The sequence below is a fragment of the Bidens hawaiensis genome, unplaced genomic scaffold (genome assembly GCF_021521415.1).
Source record: "Bidens hawaiensis isolate Kalapana, Puna unplaced genomic scaffold, B.hawaiensis_p1.1 tig00055146_1, whole genome shotgun sequence".
Classification (NCBI taxonomy): domain Eukaryota; kingdom Viridiplantae; phylum Streptophyta; class Magnoliopsida; order Asterales; family Asteraceae; genus Bidens; species Bidens hawaiensis.
Genome location: NW_027499957.1, coordinates 13,338 through 36,072, shown reverse-complemented (window position 1 = coordinate 36,072; position 22,735 = coordinate 13,338). Strand labels below are relative to the sequence as shown.

Sequence of the window (22,735 nt, the reverse complement as noted above, 5' to 3'; positions counted from 1 at the left end):
GCTATTTCCGTTTCCGCAAGCATTGCCCAGAAGATCCTTCTTGGTTTCAATTCCCAGCGGAGCGCTAGGTATGTGAAGGGTTTTGCCTTAACACTGTACCTGCGCTCGTCTTACGGTTACTTTACTCTCAAGGTATTCCTGGCGTCAATTCCCTGCGGGTGCTAGGTATGTGAAGGGTTTTGCCTTAACACTGTACCCGCATCCGTCTTACGGTTACTTGTTCACCAAGGTTCTTGGCTTCAATTCCCTGCAGGTGCTAGGTATGTGAAGGGTTTTGCCTTAACACTGTACCCGCAGCCGGCTTACGGTTACTTGTTTGCCAAGGTTTATTTGGCTTCAATTCCCTGCGGGTGCTAGGTATGTGAAGGGTTTTGCCTTTACACTGTACCCGCATCCGTCTTACGGTTACTTGCTTGCCAAGGGGTAAGGGGTATTTTCCCGCTTACTTTTTAATACTTTCGAATTTTGAATTTTGAAATTCGAAGAGTTGGTGAAAAGATAAACCTCTGAAACGTCGTGCGACGGTTTCTTCTGACTGTGTCAGGACGTGCAGGAAGTTATGGTGACGTGACAGAACATGGTCATTCCAGTCGCTTTTTCAGGCGCGTGGGAGCGATTTTTCGGGCGCGTGGCCGCGAAATTACTGGCACACGTCCTTTCAACAGCTGTTGCCAGCTTGCTTTTTGCCACGTGTCATAGTTTCATTGCACATTTGATTTCTCTCTCCTCCGCATTAAATTCACCGCATTAATTGCGATTACTATATAAAGGGGGAGAGGGTTATTTGCAATTCACACTTTCCACTTTCATCTCTTCTTCTCAAGTAATTTCCGGCGAATTTTTCTGTTCAGTAAAGCATTACCCTGAAATCTCTTTTCGTCTTTCTTCCACCATGTCTTCTCATGATGCTGATGACCAGAAGACTGCTGGCGAATGCCAGTGCTCTCTTCCTGTCGATCTGTACCAGTATATCATCAGGAAGTTCATGCTCGAGTCTCTCGAGCCTGAGTTTCCTGAACCCCACCATACTGTGTACGATGCCCCTAGTGGCAAGATCGGGGTTTATGCTGCATTCTTTGTCTACGGGAACCTTAGGTTTCCGTTGACAAAGTTTGTGTACCGTGTCCTAGAGAGGCACGGTGTGCACCTGACAGAGGTGCACCCCATGGCCATTGCCAAGGTCCGGCACTTTGAGTGGGTGTGCCGGATACTGGGCCTTGAGCCCCTCGTTGATCGCCTGATGACCTTCTATACATGGAGGTGCATCCAAGGGTGGTACACTCTTACAACCCGTATCAAGGGTTTAAAGATTTGTACCACCGAGCGGAGTCTTCGCTCATGGAGAAGAGAGTTCTTCTTCATATCCGCTCGCGCCATCCCCATCGCCATGAAGTTCAAGAATGGCCAGGCGCTTCCGAACCTTCCCGCCCTCAACTACGAGGAGGCGGAATGGTTCTCGAAGATTTCCCGGGTCCAGTCCCCGGTTTTCCGTTTTCCGGAGTCGGCGATGGTGATGTTGGGGATGAGCCGAGTGTGGAAGGCGGCGAATGCGGATAAGGTTCCGATCGTCCTTGAATATGGTTCGAACTCTGTCCCTTATGGTACGTCTTGTTTCATTTTGCTGACTTCGATTTTTACTAACTTTCTTGTTGATTTCAGAGGGGAACGATCTTCAGTCGCTCCTGAACCCGCGGGAGGAAGATGGTCCCGCGCGGATGGGTACTCGTGCTCTGGACGAGAACGAGTTGCCCATCTTAGAGCAGACCGCGGGTCGGTTCGTGGAGGTTTACCCGCCAGGCCAAGAGATCCTGAGCCACCGACGGCCAGGTAAGCCTATCTTCTACCCTGAACCTCTCAATGCTGTGCCTGCTGCTGGAGTTCATGACATTTCTTCTTCTGAGGAATCCGCAGAAGGTCCTCCACTGGTGCGGAAGAAAAAGGCTGCCGTCGGGAAGGGCAAGGAGAAGGTGGCCTCTACGGCCGACCCGGTAGTCCTATCTGACTCGGAGTCAGATAATGCAGAGGTGGCGGGGAAGCCCGGTGGTGAGGAGACCACCGCTCCGGAGGCTGCAGGTGTTACCTCCGGGGAGGCAGCGACGACGACGGTTACCGGTGTCAAGAGGCCGGCTCCATCGGGTTCGCCCCCGCTCGTCCGTGCGTTCAAGCTCAAGAAACCCCGTGAGTACCCCCATAATTCTTGTCTAGATTTGTTGTTTCAAATAAATTTTTCTAACACTTTTGCTTGTGCAGGTGTGGATGTTGACGCATTCCAGGGTGGAGTTGGAGCAAGTATTCCCCCGCCAATGACGGTAGGCTCGGTCAGCCTTCCCGAGGCGTCGACCCAGGCGTCTACGCCTGCTTCCGCTGGTTCCAGCCTTCCTGAGGCTGTTCCAGCTGAGAAGGTGTCTCCGCCGGCCGTGAGTGCAATTTTTACAGCATCTTTCACGGAGCCGGCGGTTACTGTTGCTGAGGAGGTGGCGCCAAACATGGCTACCACAGCGGCTGCCACTATACCTGCGCCACCGGCACCGACGGCCGGACCATCAGGTATGCGCCAGGCTTCCCGCCGATCTATGCCACCTTCCCGTCTGCCTGACCTGTTGGATGGATTTCCTTTAGGTTCAGGTGATGGGTTTGGCGGCTATCGGCCTGTTATTGACCCTACAGGTACGTAGGGTTCTTTTTCCCTTATATATTTTTATCATCTTTTCCTAACTGCCTTTGTTTCTTTTGCAGTGTCGGATTCCAATGAAGTGTATGTTCCAAGATGGAACATACGCCGAGGAACAACCCTTCGTACCCCTGTGGAGTGCGTGGACTGGGCTCGCCACGCTGCTCCTCATGGTGCGTTGGGGGAAGCCATGGCTAGCTACCAAGAGGGTAGGCTAACCAATGAGCTTCGGGTTCTCCAGGCCCGGACGCAGCCCCGCGTCGAGCTGCTTTGTCGTGAAAACGACAAGTTAAAAGCAGCTCGCGCCAAAGATGTATCTGAAGCGCGGGCTCTTCGGGAGGAGAACCGGCAGTTGGCCGCTGCCGCAGCCGAGAAGGAGAAGGCATTCAAGGCCCTCGAGGTTGAAGTCCAGGCGCGACTCGAGGCCCGCTCCAAGGCTGCCCAAGCTGTGAATGAACAGCTTCGGCTGGCCAAGGAGACTGCGCGAAACTCAACTGAGAGGGCTGCCAAGGCTGAAGCTGTTGTTGAGCCGCTTCGCGAAGAGAATGAGCAGCTTAAATGCAAATTAAAGGCTCTTCAGCATGCTCATGACGCCTTGGCAATGGAAGATGCCAAGAAGCTGCAGGAGATCCTTGACCAGAGGGGGGTGCTTGACCGCACTGAAAGGAAACTCAAAAGCGTCGAAGAGGCTGCCGCCAAGGAAGTTCAACTTGCCAACCTTGATAAAAACGGAGCCGAACGTGCTTACAAAGAAAGTCAAGCTACCCTCCAATGGCTGCTTCGAGAAGCGTTGCCTCAGGTATCTTTATCTTTTTCTTTACGCTTTCCGCTCGTAATTAGAAAATGTTCTAACTTGTATTCTTTTGTAGGTTGCGCGTCGGGTCCTTTCAGAGACCTCTTATGACGATGCGATGAGCGCAGCCCTCAACGCTTCTCATGAGGATGGGGAGAAGACTGGCTTCCTGCTTGGTCTAGGGTTTGCTGAGAGAGGCTTTCCGCCCTCCAACTTCCCTTTATTCAATGTTAATACTGAAGCTGCTTATGACCAAGCTGTGAACCAGTACGCTGCCTTCCCGCATCCAGTGGTGGAGAAGGTGAATGAGGCTGCTGCTGCTGATGATGGGCTAAACATCCTTAAGGCTTTCCTTGGGCAGCCACGCTCAGACGGTGCTGGTCCAAGCGGAGGTGGCCCTGAAGCCTGATCCTGAAGATCTCTTCCCACCGCTAGGATAGACTTAGCTTTGTATAGATTTCTTTTAGGCGGGTAGTTACCCGGCCACTGTTGTAATACATCATTGAAATATTAATCTTTTTGCGTATAAGACTGTTATTTCCTTCTTTGGGTTCCTTGCTTTATAAACTTATGACTTGCATACTTAGTTTAAATTAGCAATTTTCCAAGTGTTCAGAATAAGAACCTTTGAACGTGGTTGATAGTGGGTTAAAGTTTCGCTTCCTCCTTCGTGATTGTGCGGGTAGAACCGTCACTTGCACTTGGTAGGATGGCTAAACTTTAACTTTTATCTAACCTGCGTGCTGGTTTTTCTTACTTTTTTAGGATAAGTTAACCTTTGAACGTGGTTGATAATAGGTGTGAAGTTTTGCTTCCTCTTTCGTGATTGTGCGGGTAGAACCGTCACTTGCACTTAGTAGGATGGCAGAACTTTACCCTTATCTGACCTGCGTGTAGGTTTCTCATCTTTTGAGGATAAGTTAACCTTTGAACGTGGTTGATAATAGGTGTGAAGTTTTGCTTCCTCTTTCGTGATTGTGCGGGTAGAACCGTCACTTGCACTTAGTAGGATGGCAGAACTTTACCCTTATCTGACCTGCGTGTAGGTTTTTCTCATCTTTTGAGGATAAGTTAACCTTTGAACGTGGTTGATAATAGGTGAAGTTTTGCTTCCTCTTTCGTGATTGTGCGGGTAGAACCGTCACTTGCACTTAGTAGGATGGCAGAACTTTACCCTTATCTGACCTGCGTGTAGGTTTTTCTCATCTTTTTAAGAATTTTGTTTTGAACCGTTCGACGCGCGGTTGTCGATAGGTTAGTGTTCATTTTCCTTTCATGATTCATGCGGATAGACCGGCACTTTCATTTAATGGGATGAACTCTTTCAACTGACCTGCGTGAAGGTTTGCCACGTTATTGGGTTCGTGCGGGTAAGACCGCCTTCCCACGCAACGACTTCACGTAATGTGAATGTCGTCACCAGTGTTGGATAGTTTTAACCGTTCGACGCGCGGTTGTTGACAGGTTATTATTCAGTTTCCTTAATGATTCATGCGGATAGACCGGCACTTTCATTTTTGGGTGCTGAACTTTTTCCCCTTCAACTGACCTGCGTGAAGGTTTGTCACGTTATTGGGTTCGTGCGGGTAGGACCGCCTTCCCATGCAATGACTTCACGTAATTATGCGGTGAAAACCGGCATATTAGTGTCCAGAAAAGTATAAATGTAAAATCATCAGCTTCGATATTCTTAAAGAGAATCATTTCCATTAGAAGTGGCTCTTGGCCTTCTCTTTACAAATTGGAATTGATTACATGCAAACTGTGTAATTGAACTCCCTTCCATGTTGGGATGGGAGTGCCATCGAGCCGATACGCACCTGGTTCGGGATCTCGTTCTTTACGCAGCATGTAGTCTCGTTTTTGAAGCTGGAATTGGTTCGTGTTTTCCCCAGCTGGGGTTCTATACGCACTCGCCTGCCTAGCTTTTATTTCGCCACGAGGTGCGCGAGCGTCCCATCTCTGACGAATGTTTCGACCATGTCTTTTACGTCTATGCATTCTTCAGTGTTGTGGCCTTTTGTTCTGTGATAGTCACAGTACTTGCTCCGATCAGCATCGTGACGATGCCGGATTACTGGAGGCTTTGGCCATGGGAGCTCCTCAGTAGCAAATATGTCAGTGACGCTTTTGGTAAGTGGCGTCCATCTGGAGTTCCGGTGCGGCTTTACATTATCCCTTTCACCCAATCGGTGCTGTAAGCCGGATGAGGTGTCAAAGTTTACCCTTGACTGCCAAATGCCTTGCTTCCGTTTTTTGTTCAATCGGGCGGTGAGGACGTTGTCCTCTCTCGTCCTCTGGGTGTAAAGGTTTGTGTTCTGCGGAAGGTCTCTACCCAGTTGCTTCTCCGTTTCCGCATAGCGTTTGGCTGCTGTCATGATGCCATCCCATGTGGATGGCATTCCATCTTTACCCGTTAGGGTGCGGATAAGCTCTGGGTCTTGCGCGCCCTGGATGAAGGCTGCGCGAACAAGATCCTCGCTGATATTGCCCAAACTTAACTTCTTTGAGTTGAAGCGAGTGATGAAGTTTGGCAGAGATTCATCTTCTTCCCGTGTGCATTTGAGGATTGTCCATTGCTCCTCGGTATACTTTCGCTGCTGGCTGAAGTGTTGGCTAAACTTCTGCTGGAAGTCTGCCCAGTCGTAAATGTGGTTAACCGGTAAACGATCAAACCAAGCCCTAGCAGCCCCCACCAGCGTCATTTGGAACATGTAACACCACGTGGGTTCCGTCCAATTGCTAACGGTTGCCCCCGCTATGAACCTGTTCAAATGATCGTCTGGATCAGATAGGCCGTCATATGTGCCTATGTTAGGCATTTGTTTAGCACTTTTCGGGGCAATTGCTTCAGCAATGTCCCTTGCAAATTTGGACGTTCCTGCATTTGTAACGTTTGGTCTGAACGTTTTAGAGAAGTCTCGTGGACTTCCATCTATGCTTTTTGGTTTGAAGGCTTGTCCAAAATGCCTTTTCGGTTGGGTTTCCGTTTCTTTACGCTTCCCTTTTGCTTTATGACGAGGGTTCGCGTCGGAGTCGGATTCCTCCGAGTCATCCTCCCAGTATTCGAATTCGTCGGCCTGTTGCACGGAACGCAAGCGTTCATTTAACTCAGCCTGGAATTCCTTTTGTCGTGCCTCCGCCCATGCCTTGACTTCGTCGAGAGTCTGGCGGGGGAGTCTTCGTTTTTCAAACTGGGTATCGGTGGATCCCAGTAGGCGGTCATTTACTGCACTTGCCCCTGCTTTAGTAAGTGGGGTAGTGTTCGTAAAATTTACTTCACTTGCTCCGGCTTCGGTAGCCGGAGTAGTGTTTGTAAAAACTGTGTTGCCGGTATTCCCCCCAATAGCTGGGGTTGTGGTTACCGGAATTTCTCTAACCATCTTTTGTATAAAGTTTTGAAAAAACTGGAGAAAATTGTAGTTCTAGCTTTATGCACGGATGGCGCCAATGAAGAAACACTAACCGGACCCCGGGCAGGTTACTGGTAACCTAGGGGTTGGAGAGCTGTTTCCCACGAGGGGTTAGACCCTTGGAAGATGGTTCTTCTGATAACCTGCAAAACAGACACCGTGAGCTCGTCACTGAGAAGGGGGGGTTCCTCCTTGTGACCACCCTCCGGCGTGAGAATCAGACTAGATTGCTCTTTAAATATAAAAGTATATTCAGAGATTGCTAGAGCAGATATCAGGTATATATGATGATAATATGATAAGATATGATAAGATGAGATGATCATACCATTTGTGGTATTTATAGCCGAAGGTAGGTTTCCAAGGGGTTTAGCCGGCCCAACACGCTACCAACTGTAACCTATGCACGTGCCCTGCCTGTGAGTGGTGGATAGGTAGCGGCTGACACAGAGCAGGCGTGTCGTGCACTCTTCCTCTTCTGCCAACTACAGGCTAGGCACGTGGTATGGCAGGAGTTGGTGGGTAGGCGGCGGCTATTGGTCACAGTGCTGTGGCGTGCTGTCTGCCATGCTGCTGTCAGTGAGCTGTCGCATCTCTGATCAGATCTTTTGCCCATACCTCGTCAGGTACAGTAAAAGATCCTTCAGTATACGGACTGGCTTATTTGGGCGGGAGTATTCCCCCTCCCGCCTCTGTGCGGGATTGCTCCCGGCTTGGCTCATTCCTTCAGGTGACACTGAACGATTGAGAGCTAAGTGCCTTGTGCGTGTAGCCATGCTGCGCGGGTGGCCTTCCCTAATGGCTTGTATCCGAGGCTGCGGGGACAGGCGGAGTCCTTCACCATTGGGAGGCATTTCCTGCGGGACCAGCTTGCGTACTGCGCGTAAGGACGTCACGTCTCTGAGCATGGTTGGTCCTGCGGATCCAGTTGGTCTCTGCGCAGACGTCCCTGTTTAAGGTGAGTCTTGCGGGTCCAACTGGGCTCTGCTGGGACCTACCTCTTCAATTTTGCAACTTTGTATTAGTATAAATACATGTAACACATGTCTAATTTTTATTTTTTTTAATTCAATATATATATGTGGTACTCCAATATATTCTTATACAAGCTTAAACTATATATTTTTAATTTTTAAATATATATATTTTTTGCAATGTCTACACAAAATAGAAAAAAAACTCGAAAATAACTGGAAAATCGAAAACCGAACGGTTAGTATATTCAAATAATCGATTACATCGATTTCGGTTTGATTTTTGCATAATAACCTAACCGAACCGTGCTCAACACTAATAATAACATAACTCAAAATTGTGTTGAACAAATCTATTTAACAATTTTTTTTCTTTTATTGATGTTTTGTCGTTAAAAAGTATTTTCTGTGTACTTAATTAGCCTCCGTGTGTTTTGTGGTCTGGAAGGGGCCTTTCATAAGGTCGTTTTGTTAAAGTTTTCACCTTTAGTGAGGTTGGTGAGCCACCTCTAACTATATATAGTAAAGTCAATTCAGTTCTTCTGCAAATTAGTTTACAAAATAAATATAAAAAAACTCCAACTTAAACTCGAACACGACTCTTTTGTTATTTAACACTGTAGTCATTTAAAGGTCAATAAACGTTTGTATATTGAATAAAGTATTAAGCTTCTTTGGGTGGACGGGGCAGTTTACTCGGGTGGCTCGAGTAGCATCAGCGAGTAGGCGGGGTACACCATACACCGCATCCCTTTGCTCAAGTAGTATGAGCGGGTTGGGGAACTTGCTACTAGTAGTTGGGATAGGTTTGGTTAATTGTTGGGTGAGTAATCAGGGCCCAGGGGCGTAGACTAGTAAAGGGGAACAGGTTCGGCCGAACCTTTACAGAATTTTGTTAGTGTTATAGACATCAAACCCGTAAAAACCTTTACACTAAATCCTTAAAAACCTTGCCAACAAACTTTAACCCACATTTCAATTGAAAATAATAACTTATTAAGCCTATAACATTTATTTTTAAACATAAGCCCATAAGGCCGTAACCATTTAAGATAACCAATAATCATTTAATTAAAAAAAGATACAAGATTTAGCAACTTGAACATGTCTAATCTTGTACAATTGACGGTTGAAACAAAGAACCATGTTAATTTTACGTGGCTGATTATTAAAGTTAGTTCTTGTTTTACCCATCGCGTATGCAATTTTTATGACCTTTTTTGAGATTGGGGAATGGAGTGTATGAACATTAGAACATATGAACAATATTATCTAGCATTTATGTCACATTGTTCATATTTTTAGTTCATCAAAACAAGAAGTATGTTTTACAATAACCTTATAATAAAAAACAACAGGCAACGTTTACATCACAACATCAATGAGACATGGACATCTTCGCTTGTGGGTATTTTATATCATTTTCAACCTTTATGTTGTTCTTTATTTTATAATTTAAGTTATGTGTCAGTCGTTTAACTCATATTAAACAGGACTGAAAGCGATATTGGTTTTTTTATAATTCAAACATATTATATTTTTATCTTTACTCCTCTGGCTAGTATTAAACTCAAGCCAACTTCTGGTTTGGACGTTTGGTTATATTATATTTTTTTTCAACAGCAAAGAATCTTATGTGTTGGGCCTACCATTTCGAGGCTATGTCCAACGTCGATTTCTCGACCGCGAGGTTAAAACCCTGATTCGTCCCTTCACCTAGATTTCCTTTCGCATATATGAACTAAATGTTCTGACCGTTATCTAAACATTAAAAAAGACTTTAGAATCCGAGGACACAACTTTCACCACACATATGGCTCATCAAAAGCTCTCAACACAAACAATTAATAATGACCAAACGTCTTAAAAACAAGTAAAATAACCGCTACATTTATAGCTTTCATAATATCATCATATTTGAAAGGGAAAAAAAGAACAGAACTGACATTTTGATATCAGATAATCAAACCATAAACTTTAGCCAAGAATGAGTTACTGTTGTGCACATTGTACCCTCTGTGCACCTCCATGCATGTCTTCATCTTCATCATACGCTTCTTGAGCCGCCTGTTGCTGCTTCCTCCTCATCTCCTCTTCAATGTTGACATCATGAAGAGTCGTCTCCTCACATTCATCCAGTTCCATATCTGTCATCTGCATCGAAGGCTTAGGTGGCAGCACCGCCTCTAACGCCTTACACTGCTCTGGTGACAATGACTCTGGGAACTCCACAATGAAGTGAATATACAGCTTCCCCTTCATGAACGGCCTCTGGTACATCGGCATCCCTTCGTCATTTATCGCCTTGAATGAATCTACAAAATACAATTCAGCCCAACCATCAAACGACCATTCCTAAAACATAAACCGTTTGGAATAATAACTAAGAAAGCAGAAGAAGATACCTGGCTTCACAACCTCTCTTGGTTCAGATTTAATAAGAAGCTGTCTGTTATCCAAATGGGTTAAGATAAACTGGAACCCACAAAGAGCCTCGGTCAAGCTCAACGTGTGCTCAACAAATATATCATCACCCTTTCGCTTAAACTTCGGGTGCTCCTTTTGTTGCAACACAAACACAATGTCACCAGTAACCGTGTCGGGCTGCATAACACAAAGTCACAACCCACGTCAAACACCGTTACATAATAATAAACAAATACAAATATAAAGAAGATTAAAAGAAGGTTACAGCTTCATCAGCCTCTCCAGGGAATGTGATCTTCTGTCCATTCAGCATACCCTTCTCCACGTGAACTTCCAGAACCTTCTTCTCCTGGACTACTTTCTCACCCTTACACTGTGTGCATCGATCCTTGTCATTAATGGTTTCTCCGGTACCCTTGCATTCGTTACAAGGATGCTGCATTTGCTGGATCATAGATGGTCCGAGATGCCTGATCGAAACTTTCATTCCAGAACCTTGACAGCCAGCACATTTCATTGAAGCGCCTGACTTTGATCCCTTGCTGCAAATATAAACCATCATTATGTCAAATAACGAAATAATACTGGTTGCCGACTACATATAGAAGAATGTGAGTACTCACTCACCCTTTACACTTGGAGCAGATAACATTGCGTGAAAGAGATAGCTTCTTGGAAGTTCCATTGTAGAGATCCTCAAGAGAAACCTTGAGAGGATGAACAACATCTTCACCCCTTCGTTGCCTTCGTCCCCTGCTGCTACCGCCACCGCCACCTGGATACAAAGAGATATCATGTTAAATCAACATTAAACACAACTGTAGTAACATGTAAAGCAAAAGTGGATGAAGAATATGCTTACCACCAAAAGGACTGCCACCCCCACCAAAGAATGACTGGAAGATGTCAAAGGGGTCATGACCACCCCCCCCACCACCCATTCCTTCCTTCAAAGCATCCTCACCATACTGATCGTATATCTCACGTTTCTCTGGATCACTCAGTACCTCATACGCTTGTGCAAGCTCTTTAAACTGAAAAATCAATAACATGTCAAAACTATAAATTTGAAGATTGATGTTCAATGAAAAACAAGTCATGTTCACAATTTATTGGCATACAATAACAAACTACAAAGAACCATCACTAACAACTATATGTATATCTACATAAAAAAACAATGACTTTACAGAGGTAGAGAGAATACCTTGGAATTCTAGAACACAGATCTTGCACATATTTTCTACAACTTACAGGTATAAAGAATCATGTTTCAAATGAGGTAAAATTTGCATGCTATTGATAATTAAGTGTTTGCCATGTCATTAGAATCAAGGATGCCTACATCATTGATAATTGAGCAACAGCCAAAGTAATCAAGCTTTTTATTCAAGAACACATGACAGCAATCGTATACTAGCTAAATTAGTTGATTTAGTTCGAATAAATCCTTATTTAGCAAGTTGTACGTAACTTCAGATCATATAAACAGCAGCAATTTTTTGAAAATTAACATTTGCCTACCAAAATTTATCATCAATCAAGAACACTTTCTTCTAATTAATCATCAACAACGAAACGCTTGAAGCTGATTTTCATCCAGTTACTAAATTGAATTAATCCACACGATTCAACTAACAACCCTTACAACAATATACGATTACATTCGGAAACCAACAAATTATAGGTTTACCAATAGTTGTTATTTGGTATAGTGGTTGTAGGGTTAGGTAGTGTAACCTTCGTATTCAAATCTTCCCTAAATTAGGAGACTTTATGGAAGTCGTCAACGTTGCTTGATGATGAAGGTAAATAGTTATCAGGAACACTTGGTAATGGAAACCCTACCTCATACGGCTTCATGTGGTAAACATCAATCAACGATGAAGAATGACAGAAAGAGACCGTTGGACTCCTCTGATATTAAAAACTCTAAAACCCTGGACACGACTAACGACCAAAAAAAGTTGCATCTACTCTTCGTCCGTTACGTTGCACATGTCGCATCCTAGGCTTAGGGTATCAACATCAAACGACTCCAACGGCATCTTTTCTTTATCACCAATCACAGCCGACGGCCACCAAACTTCATAGCCAGCGTATTTTAACCACAAAAAACCATAAGAGATAACGTTTTCATTAACAAGAGTCCCCGATAATCAATATTCTTCATTATTCAAAAAATTGATATCGACAATTTGTTCTTCAATAGTTACACAACTTCATTTACAACCGTTAGGTTTGATTAAATTAGGGCTACATTTAACAATTCGGTGGAATATAACCGGAAGATACGAAAACCGGCAAAAGCTAGGTTGCTCAACAGACTGAACTACTCCGATTAATAAAAATATTATAAAAGCAAAAGCACTAAACAGTAACCTAATGGTATTAATTAGGCAGCTTAATACCTTCTCAGGATCTCCACCTTTGTCAGGATGATTCTTAATAGCAGCCTTCCGGTAAGCCTTCTTCAGATCATCCTGTGATGCTGTCTTCGGGACCCCAAGGATCTCGTAATACTTGGTGTTATCACTCTTCTTCGGTGCTCTTCCAAACATCCTCTAATTCTAATTCTTCGATTAACAATATTATTATTATTATTATTATTATTATTCCAATACAAATCTATACAATTAATTAAACGCAATCGGATTAAAATCAGATCCAACAGATGAGATGAATCAAAATAATATTATTATTGTGTAATAATATGGAAACGTACCTGCGAAGAAACAGATCGGAGAACGCAAGGCTTGACTGGTGAAAGGAAAGAGGTGTTTGGAATTTGTGGGTAAATGTGGTAGTATAGTATACTTTGAGGAGGTTGAGATGGACGGCCCAGATTGGTTTGATCTGTGTGAACGCCGATATTAAAGAAGCCTCTAGAAGGCTTAGGCGTGTTGGTTTTTTTCTTTGACAAAATGTAAAACTAATTCTTTATCTTTACACGTTTTTTCAATGGTCGTCCTTTAATAAATTTAATGGCAAAAAACATTCCTTATATTTAAATACTTTATCAAGTTATATCCTTTGGTCCTAACCCCATTAGCCTTTTTCATATGGTTATGTGCATTGCACATGAGGATAGTTTTGTAATTTAACATAATTAATTAATAAATAATATTGAAAGAATAAATATATTAAACATGAAAAAAAACCATCTCTGTCTCTCTCACCCTCTCCAATCCATCCCCAGAATTCCAAAACCCCAAAATCAACGGCACCACCGTACTCAATACATCTCACCACCTACCCGCCACCAACAAGATTACCGCATCCCACCACCACGGACGGCCACCATAGGCATCTCAATCATCGTCGTCCTCTGCTAGCAACAGCCACCATAGATGACCACTTCATCTTCTTTTCCTAATCTAAGACCAAGAGTTTGATTAGGATTTTTAGGAGATAAATCGAGGGTCATAGACTGATAGTGACGCACAAATCTACCTTAGCTATTAGTCGAGCATCGTTTCCGGCAACCTCCAACACCATCGCCTGAAACCGCCGCCGCCATCAAATCAACCCATTCCTCCTCGACTAGATCTACAATAATCGAAAGTTCGAAACCCTAGATCTATGTTAGAACAAACCAAACTCCACCACAAAACCCTATTTTGAATCGATGGTAGTTTGTTGTATTCTGATTGTGGTGTCGGGTCGTTATTGTTAAAGGGTGTAGCGGCGGCGGTTATGGTGGTGGTTATTTGCTTGTTGAACTTTGTATTTACTCGATTATCCGGGAAAACTTTGATGCTTGTTCATAATTGGTTTTAAGAAATAAGAGTATTGATTGAAAGAAGATGTGGATACTGGATGGTGATGGTGGATGATTGGAGAGGGCGAGAGAGACAGAGATGGTTTTTTTTTTTGTGTTTAATATATTTATTCTTTCAATATTATTTATTAATTAATTATGTTAAATTATAAAACTACCCTCATGTGCAATGCACAAGACTATATTTAACGAAAAAAGTTAACGGGGTTAAGACCAAATGATATAACGTGATAGAGTTTTAAACATAAGGGATGTTTTCTGCCATTAGTTTGCTAAAGGACGACAATTAAAAAAACGTAAAAACATAAAGGACTAGTTTTGCTATTTTGTCTTTTTCTTTTTTATCAAACTCCCGTTTTGTTGTAGTTGTAGTGTAATTTACTTTATATATTTTTGTTTTTATTTATTTAGTTATTAATATAGATAAAGCTTACACTTTAGAATCTCTTTAAAATATATTCTCACGTCATCTCTACTGGCCTTTTAAACGACTCAATCGTTCATGTATTCTTCGTTCATTTATATTCATAAACGTTTATCTTTATAAATAACTAGTTTATGTTATCAACAAACATAAATTACAACAAGCACGTATTCATTTTCTTAGCGAACAAATATGAACAAGAAAAGTGTGTTTGTTTAATTGTCCATATTTTTCTGTTTGTTCTGTTAAAAATGAATGAATATGAGTATTACTCCGTTTATGCTCGTCTACAGGCAGTGTTGCAGACTTGCAGGATCCCGACTAGGCCTCGATTAATCGCTAGTCTTCAACCCACCGATTAATTTTGGGTTAGTCTACCAATTAATTGGTCAATGGTCAATCCGGCCAAAATCACGTTTAATCGGACTTAGTTAGCGTTTCCCGGCGAGGTTCCAGACAAAATCAACGGTTTTCGACGGGATTTCGGCCAAAATGTATGTGTGTATATATAAAACTGAAAATTACATATAAAAATGTGTGTTTGTGCGTGCGCGCGTATGTAACTAAAAATTATACATTAAAGTTTAATCCGATTAATCACCGGTTCACACCTTGTTGCCCAACTAGTGACTTGATATTTCTACAACACTGTTTACATGTCTAATTTTTGCTCATCTATGTTCGGGCTTTACCCGAATCACACAATCCATGTTTAAATGTGTTTTACTAAAAAAGACCTCTCCTCCCTCTTTGTTCTACATGAATAAAAACATACCAAAAATGAGTTTCTGTGATGGTCTTGTTGCATGAGGTAGCATTGAGTGGCGTCATCATTCGCTTATTTACCATTTTTGGTAAAGGATGAGTAAAAAATGGAGTGGGTTGGTACATTTGTTTTTTTGTTATATTTTGCCCCTTCTTCTATAACTTGAAAAATAAGTTAAAAAGTTTAAGAAACTTGTAAAAATTAGACAAAGTGGGTTAAAGAAAGTTTGGTTAAGGATAAAAAAAATGGCTTGGTTGAAATAACGTGCCAAAAGGGAGGTAAATTCAATTATTGATGTTAATAGATGGTTCAATAGATAAGAATAAATAAAGTTTGGTTAAGACATAATGTTGATCAAAGATAGGTCAACTTAAGATTTAATTTGGTTATTATTATGTGTATTGGTGTATTGGGTATTTGGGTTGACCTTTAATGGTCGTTAAAGAAGATCGATTATATTCCTTCCTCTTGACATTATTGACAATCAAGTTAGGATTATTGAACCTAGTTCTTTATATTGAGTTAGACTCCATAAGCTTTTGAAAATCTAGTTTGATGACATGTTAAGAGTAATAGAAGCCAATTAATTTGATATCTATAACCACACGCTATAAACTCTTTTCATAACACAACCCAGTTTGTAAAACAAGTTTTTAAAAGCTATATTTTGTTAGAACTACATTTGTAGTTATAGTTTTTTTATATGTGGGTTTATTACGTTTATAATACACACACACACACACACACATATATATATATATATATATATATATATATGTATGAGAGAGAGAGAGAGAGGGTGGCTCCACTTCCCCGCCCGCCCCAAGTTTATATAAGCAAACCTCACACACAAACTTCAACAGCAAAGTTTCCCCACAACACTCCATCCTTTGCATCCTCGTCCATGCCGTGCCACGTCACTCGGACGAGCATCCACAAACCTTGCGTTTAAAGTTTATTTGTTTAAATAGCTTACCTTTCACGTACATTGGATTCTATATCACTATTGTTGTTTTTTGTGTGTATGCTTCTTTACATATACAACATACACGCGGGTTTATATTTCTGGTTGAACGAAGAAGAAACAACAATGATTTGATACGCGAGATTCTAACTAAATGCAAGATTTTTGGGGTGTTGTTAAGTTATTAGTGATAGAAAAACGAATAATCTTGAGGGCTTTTATTTGTTCTTATTATAAAAAGACATGTAGCTAGCATAGGTACTTGGTTATTGAGTTATCTAACCCCATTGAATGTAGTGAATCCTTGCATTGGTGTGCCGAGATTCTGAGGATTTTTTTTATGTAAGATGGTAAATCCTTTTTCTTATGACTAAAGATTGATTAAAGGAAACTAAAGAACAAAATGTTAAGGTGTGAAGAAAATATAAGTTGTTTAGTTACTAGTTAGTAGAGTATGATGATGTTAATTTCACAAACACAAAAAGTTATCTAGTTCAAGTTGAACACTTCCAACTTTATTTTGTCCTCTACATAGTTTGGTATACATCTTTCATAATGGTCAATGCGTATATATGCTACACATATATACGTTTCAAATAAAATTTTTTAAAGGTTTTTGATTAATCCCAAAGGCCAAGAGGCCTTATCTTCGCATATAAACCAACCCCAAGTTGACATTAATTTCCTATTCTCAGTTTCTCACACATAATAATAATAATAATAATAATAATAATAATATCATGACCGGCACCACCACGGTCACCGGAGATTCGTATGACACCACCGGAAAACCCGACAGCAATCTCACCTACGTCCTCGGACTCACCTTTGCCATAATAATACTTTTATTCACTCTCTCATATGCTTCTTACAAGTGCAAACGTAGCATTAACACACGCTCCATACCACCACCGGACGGTAATGACCACCGGCTTGTGACGGTGGCTAGAGGCGTTGATGATGACGTGCTCAAGACGTTTCCGGCGTTTGTTTATTCTGAGGTGATGGTGGCTAATAATATTAATAATAATATTAATGGCTCCGGTTGTGCGATTTGTCTTGCGGATTATAAACCGGTGGATGTTGTACGGTTGTTGCCGGAATGTGGTCACTTGTTTCATTGTAAGTGTATTGACACGTGGCTGAGGGTGCATCCTACGTGTCCGGTGTGCCGGAACTCGCCGGTGCCGGTCAAACTATCGATGCAACGGAGTTGACTGACTGATCATATGAATGCAATGTGTACATGTGAAAGTGAAATAATGTTTTACAATTGTTATACACTTAAAAGAAATTTTTATCTTTTTTTATTTTTGTTTAGAATGGTTTACTCAAACACGCTTTAACTCTAATTCAAAATCACTTAGAAAAAGACACGTTGGTACCACTAGGCCAAAAGTCCTTTCGTGAAATAAAAATGTATGATAAGGTTGGGTGTAGCGGATTAACGCCCTAGATCAAAGTAAGCACCATTTTTACAGACCACCATCCAACTCAGTTATACACCACGTGGAATGTGGCTTGTGGCTTTGACATGGGTGATAACATGGTGGGTGTTAATCAACTACACCCTGACTAATACACACATGTGGTTTTTTTTTTTTTTTATGTAACAGCTGATGGTAATCTTTTGGCAAAGTCTATGTCAATCGGTGAACGGGTTTTCAGCAATCCTATAACAACACGGTTGTTAATTACAGAATTCTACCAACAAATTATTGAATTACCGACAATTAGTATTTTGATCAAGAGATATAAATTCCTGAACTATAGTGGTGTGCCATCAATATACATATTTTAATTGAAGAAGCGTGTATCGACTTACTTGTATACGATCAACGTTCCTCGGGTACGAGTGTGCTATATCACCGATGGTTTTCCGAGATACGAGTTCTTCCACCTACAAAACGAACAGCACCGTGAGCTTACCCCTCAGAAAGGGACAGAGGGGTCCTCTTTGGGGTAACCCTCCGGTGTGAGAATCAGATATTGTAGGAGAGGATAATCAGGATGTGAAAATGAGTAAAGGACTCAGAATATATTTTCTTGCCTGCCCCTAACTGTGGAGGCGGCCTAGTATTTATAGTGCTAGGGTTTCCAATGATTTGGCTCAGACCCAATTAGGGCCTTTTTAGCCTCCCCCTATTGCTTCGCGCCACGTGTATTTAGGACACCTGGTGCTCTTTCATTGATTATTCTCTGACCAAGGTATTTCACCTGACCCATGTGCCATCACGTGGTAGCACATGGGCTTTGCTGAGTTGTCCACCTTTCATTGGCAGCTGTCAACCTCAGCACATTCTTTATTCCTTAAAAGATACCTTCTGGAAGGTTGTCTGATGAGCACAATCACGGTTGTCCTTATCCTGATTTGGATTAGATTATTGTCTCATTTATGCGCCTATCCTGGGGATGCGCGGGGTCTTCTCTTATTCTCACACTGAGTGTGCGCGCTGTGTGCATATGCGATATGCGCCACGCACAGGTGTTTCGTGCGCTTGCGCATAGGTTTCGGCTTTGTGTCTTCGTGACATCTTGATTTCAAACTTCTTATCCGTACTTTATGGGTTGACCTGCCCCGCTCGATGTTGGGGCGGATGCATACCCCTTCAATGATGTGATTCAATCCGGTCCAAAAGAAGATAACATTGGGTATGTTTCTTGAATTCAGATTTAAATGATGTGTTAAGAGTTGGTAGTTAACATATTCATTTTAATGCTAATCTTTTGTTGACCAGGTCAAAATTTACACATAACAACAATGATAATGAAGAACACTATCAAGACGCATGTCATAATGAGCAAAAATCGATTTTGACACCGAGGAATGACGAAGGTGATGATGATGTGTATGACAACTCCATGGCATTAGTGCCGTTCGATTATAAGGTGAAAGAAGAGAAAAAGGATGTTAAAATATCAAATGGTCATGTGAAAGATGTACTTGATGCTTTAAGGTATGCTAGAGAATGCATTCAAGCTTCAATGGATATGAGGAGACATGTGAAATCAAACATTGTTCGACCTAGACTTGATAAGATTTCATGTTAAAATATAAGGTATTTAACGATTTTTATACATCATTTTGAGTGATAATATTTTTGTAAATAGACATGTTTTTGCAAATTCCAAAAATTTCGGTACCGGTATATTCAGTACCAGTATGTACCGATCTCATCCCAATTTAGGTCATTTGGGTGAGTATAAATTTAAAAAATATGGACTTTCTTATAATTTGTTTACTTAAGATCACACATGAATCAATGGTACATGTGACTTTCAATATGGGGCCAAGAATAAAGGCATTGAAGTTGATCAAAATAGCTACCTATGAATGCATATTCCCTTGTAAGACCGTCACCAAGATAATCACTTTACAAAGTGTATATATTTAAATAATGTAATTACATAAACATTTATGCATTTTGCTAATGATTGTGATACATAAGCATATTATTATTTAACTGTTTGACTCACTCTACTTCTAACTTTTTTTATATCTATGGCGCATCAAGTACATATGCGATATGTGATTCTAACGATTGTTTGCTTAAAACTGTTACTGTATTATTTAGGGAATACAAGCCAAACATCTTAATCCTAATTATGTCGGGAAAACCTCTTTAATTTTTTGGTTTCGTAAAATTCTATGGTCCCGATTCCTTTGTAAGTTATTGTGGTACATGTGGTCATATCACATGCCTTCTGGATGTGGTCACTCCTGACTCCCACATTGTAACCTCTTCATGGGGGCAATGTTCATTAAATTTGATTGCATGGTCTCATAACTATAGTAAATAATTATAAACGTTTTCATGACAAATATATAAAACTATTGCTTTTGTGTGTGTGTCGCTATTTGAGGTTAATAGTGGACTCATTTATCATCTTCATGATGAGATTTCAAACCCTTTTTAACGTAATCAATCTTTACCTTTTGCACCTTCATAGTGTGGGCTTCCCTTAAATGATCTACATGACACGTTAACCATGACCAAAAGATTGCCTCTCACATGGTTTTAGTATGCATGAAGATATAGATGGGGAAAAAAAATTCATGTCTAGTATATATGTGCAAGGACAAAAAATAAAAAGTAAGAAAAAAAATATACTGAACTATAGAAAGAAAACATTGATCAAAGTGTAAGATGTTTTATGACAACCTTTAAATCATGTTGTTTGACACTACTTTTCAGAATGTCTAGGCATACAGATAGTGTTGTTCAAAATGCTCATAGCTTGAAGCTCGGGCTCGTGGCTCGCTCGATGAAAGTTTGACTAAAACTAGCTAAAAATACTTGATTTGAAACAACTTGAGCTGAGTTGACTTATTTTTGTAACCGAGCCAAAATCGACCATGGCTCTGCTTGTTGGCTCGATTTTGGGATCATTTAACTTCAAAATCGAGCTCGAGCTCAAAACCACCCTAGCTCGACTCGTGAACAGTCCTACATACAAATTGTGAGGTTGGGTAAAGAAAATATGTCAAACTATACTCACGGGTCTAGTCTTTAAACTTTTATTGATGACATAAGTAGTCCTACATACAAATTGTGAGGTTGGGTAAAGAAAATATGTCAAACTATACTCACGGGTCTAGTCTTTAAACTTTTATTGATGACATAAGTAGCAGCTTATTAGCCACTTCTACTTTTAATCCAACCTAAATTGTTCTGCTTCCATCATTTTCTGCTTGTGAATGCAAATATCTTGTCACGCTCATGGTGGCTAAGTGATCGCTATCTTCTTTGGTTACCAAATCTCACATTCACCATATATTTCAAGCCAGCATGTCAAGGCATGAGTAAGATCAAAGTTGCAAGCCGAGTTTGAACCCAACCTTGCAACTCATTAAAGGATTTAAAGGGCAATTTAGAACTCATGACCTACTTAGGATACATATGCAAACACATATTCTAGTTTGAGCAAGTATAAATATACTAATTTCCAGGGTACATATAAATTCTACCAAACTATCATTTCTTAATCACCTTTAATAATCCCCGAACTAGTAAAAATTGATCACAATGTATATTTTTTATGTCGGCAATCACCTGTTACAACGGCAACAAAACCACTATTTCATCAATTTTCTCTCTGAAAATCTTCACCATGGTTTCCGGTGTTCGAAACAACGATCAAGTTCTGGAGGATAATGAGCTTGAGGATGTTAATGAGGGACATCAGGTTCTGAGGGCGCCGCGTGACACTGCGCGCACCACCAGTAACCATCCCTTCAACACAACACCTCATAGTCAAACTGAAACTCCCCCAGACGATCTCACGTTCCAAAATCTGAATGGTACAAAACAAAAAGGACCAATGGGCCCGGAAGTTGAAACCAATGACCCTAAAGAATGGCTCATAAACGAACAACGGCATTTAATGGACAAATACAATGAGTTGGTAAAACACAAAAAGTTAGCCGATTTAACACAAAGGCTCGCATTTGATAAACAAACCATGCAGGGAACAACAAAAAAGACGCGCGCGCTGGAAGACGGTCATTCTGTTCACACCGAACAAGCTGATATTAGTGATGAGGAAGAGGTGCACAGCATGAAGAAGACGCGAGATACTCATGCAGGAGGTTCACAGCTTCGCGCACACATGCACATAGCACCTGGAGCCAAAGCTGATATGGATTTATACACACCATACAACCCACAAGCGAAAGGGCAAGTGGACGTAACCACACCATATAGGCCAGCCATCTTGGTAAAACATTCAAAATTCGCTGAGCGCATTGCGAAGGCTCCCATTCAACACAAAACCAAGATGCCAAGTGGTTTAGGCAAGTACGATGGTACAACAGATCCAGATGATTTCTTACAAGGTTTTTATAACACTGGAAACTTAGAAAGCTGGACGATGCCAACATGGTGTCACATGTTTGCTCGCTGCCTCACGGGTGCAGCGCGTGTCTGGTTCGAAAGCTTGCCGACAGGACAAATCGATGGGTTCGAAGAGCTATTGGAAAAGTTCCAGGCTCACTTTGTACAGCAGCGCAGACACACGCGCGACGCCGATGACATCATGCATGCGTACGCAGGAATGATGAAACCATTGAAGACTACATAACTCGTTTCAATCAGGAATCTCTTGCAATTGGAGGCATCACTGAACAACTCTTGCGCGTGGCCTTTATACAAGGTGCGCGCAGTGATCAACTCCGCAGAGCTCTCGTGAGCAGAGAAGGCATGCCAACCACTTGGGCTAAGCTTATGGAAGCATCGCGAGTCTTCGCGCGAAATGAAAAACAAATTGCCCAAGACAGAGCAAGAGATAAAGGGCATCAAACAGAAGCACCACGCAACAATGAAAGGAGGGGCAAACAAAACTCCGTATGGTCCAGGTTGCAACAAACCAATTATTCTCCTGCAGAAAAGTAAGCGCAACAAAGTTCACCCCAACCCCAAAAAGACATTCTTAATCGCGGAGAAGGTGGCAAGAAGGAAGGCGGCAGAGAGCCTAACAGACCTCTACCAAGAATATGGACTCCTCACCAAAACGCCTTCGCGA

At 41.7% G+C, this 22,735-nt stretch overlaps 1 protein-coding gene across 2 annotated transcripts; it reads right to left on the bottom strand.

The window, feature by feature from the left end:
* Positions 1 to 9,662: 9,662 nt before the first annotated feature.
* On the bottom strand, positions 9,663 to 13,081 carry LOC143600966 (dnaJ protein homolog). 2 transcript variants are annotated; one of them, XM_077078500.1, is made up of 7 exons: positions 13,004 to 13,020; positions 12,690 to 12,840; positions 11,141 to 11,312; positions 10,906 to 11,053; positions 10,544 to 10,820; positions 10,257 to 10,455; positions 9,663 to 10,166 (listed from the first exon to the last, which is right to left on the bottom strand). In XM_077078500.1, exons 2-7 carry the CDS (start codon positions 12,837 to 12,839, stop codon positions 9,844 to 9,846), a joined length of 1,269 nt encoding a protein of 422 aa, XP_076934615.1. In that variant the 5' UTR covers position 12,840; positions 13,004 to 13,020; the 3' UTR covers positions 9,663 to 9,843. The 2 variants fall into 2 exon arrangements, with proteins under 2 accessions (XP_076934615.1, XP_076934614.1); XM_077078499.1 differs by having other exon boundaries at positions 9,664 to 10,166; positions 12,690 to 12,906; positions 13,004 to 13,081.
* Positions 13,082 to 22,735: the final 9,654 nt, after the last annotated feature.